Source organism: Dreissena polymorpha, chromosome 13, assembly GCF_020536995.1.
Source record: "Dreissena polymorpha isolate Duluth1 chromosome 13, UMN_Dpol_1.0, whole genome shotgun sequence".
NCBI classification, from domain to species: Eukaryota; Metazoa; Mollusca; class Bivalvia; order Myida; family Dreissenidae; genus Dreissena; species Dreissena polymorpha.
In genome coordinates, this window is record NC_068367.1 from 50,233,550 (window position 1) to 50,236,104 (window position 2,555).

The following is a 2,555-nucleotide window of genomic DNA, read 5'->3' on the forward strand; positions in this document are numbered from 1 at the left end:
AAGTCTGACCTTTGTTGCCCTTTATGTCATTCTGGCAGGAATAATTACCGTTATTGCGTGTTGTCGTTGAAACACATTCCCTCGAAATAACGACGGATATGACCACAAATGACAAAACCGGGAACCAGTGCGGCAATTATAACGCTTGGGACATTCTAACAAGCCAAAATGTCAGAATGATATCGCTGAAATTAGCCACCATACGAAAAGGATTATCTGACACAAGATGTTGTAGCATTGCGTTTAAGATCTGCCTAGTCGCAGTGTTTATTATACAGACATAATACTTGTACCAATGGTTTAGACATTACTAAATGATATAACGAGTTGGTCACTTAAAAGTTGCAATCATAAGTATACATATAGGAAAGAGATGTACACACAGTGACTAAGATGCTAATATTGTTGGAATCGTGAAATAAAACCGTTGGAATTTCATGAACAGGATATGTGAATTGGTAAAAAACGTCTGGTATATATAACGAATGAGCTGAAAGAGACGATATTAGTAAACGCTTTCAATGGCATGTCGGTTTTCAAAACGAATATTTTATATTCTGACAGCTATTTGCATGTTGACATGGGTATTTATTTCCTATCTTGCAATTCAGTCGGGACATTCCGATCCAGATCGGGATTCAGTCCTACGTTACGATGGCGAAGTGGATCAAGGACACGGGGTGACCTTGGAGGATTTTTATGACCCAAAGGTTGTAGAAATGGAAGTGCAACAAGGCGATTCTAAAGACATAAAAGAGGAGGACAATAGTGATGATGGCGAGGCTGAAGATTTTAATCACCGATATAAGGAATCAAACAAGAACAATAAGGTCGAACAATTGGGAAAATGGGCCAACCATAGAGGTAATGCAGAAGAAATGAACAAAAACATGCATACAGATATAGAAGCAGATGATAGAAACACTGACGAAGACGAAGCTGTGGACGAAGAAGAAGAACAAGATCATGATGACGACAACAATGAAGAAGAAGACAATGACGACGACAATGAGGTAAAACAGGATGACGATGAAGAAGATGACAAAGCTGCGAAATACATTCCAGAAGATTTGAGAGTAAAGCAGCAACTTTCTCCTGTTGAAGATGACGGGGAAGAAGAAGAACATAATGAAGAAGATCTCGATGGAAATGAAGTACACGATGATCACGAACATGCACACGACGAACCTGAACATATGCCTGAACGTAATGCCATGAGAGACGTTTATGGAGCAAACGGAAAAGCAAATATTCTCTTTAAAAATCTTGATGACGGCCACGATGGTTCTGATGCGGATTATGATATTGATGCCAATCAAAGGAATGAAAGCAATGCGAATATGACAAAAGCCTCCGATAAAAAGGATGAGGAATATAATCACACACGTTACAAAATAATAATGCCGCATGAAGATAACGACAAGAAAAATGAAACGAATTAATACCATTCTGAATTTCTTGAATCATAGTATAAAGAACTATTTTTGCTGTAGACGCATCAGAAAAATACGTGGAAAAGAGCAAATGACTGACACACACAAACCGAAACTTATTCGACAGCAAAATTAGTATACTGTAAGTCTAAATACTTAAAAGTAGTAAGAATCGCAAACGCATTGTTTTGTAGAAAAAGATTATCGATTAAAATTCTGATAAGACAGAGATGAACATTGTGTCATATCTTTAATTAATCACCAGTATGTGCTGTTTGACTAAAGTCACACATACGTCCATTTAATTCTTACAACTTTGCAAACGTGTGTTCATTTTTGGAACTGACATTCCCAGACTTATTTTAATAAGTGCGTAATATTCTCACAATATAACTATTTTCATGCGTTAAGATGTATAATTTTCCTGTTTTTGTTATAGCTTGCTCACGTGAGAGTCAGTGCACATTAGTATCAAACATGTATGTTATGTATAGATTCATACATTGCCTTGATACATGACGATGATGTACTTGTGCATTTCCGATCTTTATGCGATTATTCCGTTATTCGGAACACAGTGAGGAGCTAATAAAAATGACCGTAATCTATCGGATGATGTATTGTTATTTCAAATGAAGTTACATAAAATCGTTTGTCAATATGTGAATACTCGTGTGATACAAATGCGTAAGAATTTAAAGTTGTGCTTGAGGCAAGTTGAGATCTGAATGAGGTCTAGTGTTATATTTGTTTGCTATAAATATTGTATTATGTTAATGCAACACACTTTTGAAATTGGAATTCGTAAAATATGCCACAATTTGTATGTTGAAAGGAGTAAACATCGTTCAAAATTGCTTTCCAACGCTATTTTTTATCACCACAAAAACATTGGGCAGGACAGTTTTCCTTACATGGTAATAGTGAAAACTTGTAAACGCTCTATTGGCTTCATTTATTGTCCGATCTTCATGAAACTTGGCCCGACTATTGATGAAACAACCTTTAATGTTGCCTGTAGAGTGATAACAATGTTTTCTGTAAGATTTTACCTGGTGACCAGGTTTTTGGATATTCATTACCCATAATCAAACTCGGTCTATATATTGTCAAGATAAACAT

The 2,555-nt window shown here is 36.0% G+C and overlaps 1 protein-coding gene across 1 annotated transcript; it reads left to right on the forward strand.

The window, feature by feature from the left end:
* Positions 1-719: 719 nt before the first annotated feature.
* LOC127854650 (glutamic acid-rich protein-like) lies at positions 720-1,902 on the forward strand. Its single transcript, XM_052389713.1, has 2 exons — positions 720-1,154; positions 1,873-1,902. Exons 1-2 carry the CDS (start codon positions 720-722, stop codon positions 1,900-1,902), a joined length of 465 nt encoding a protein of 154 aa, XP_052245673.1.
* The last annotated feature ends 653 nt before the right edge of the window (positions 1,903-2,555 follow it).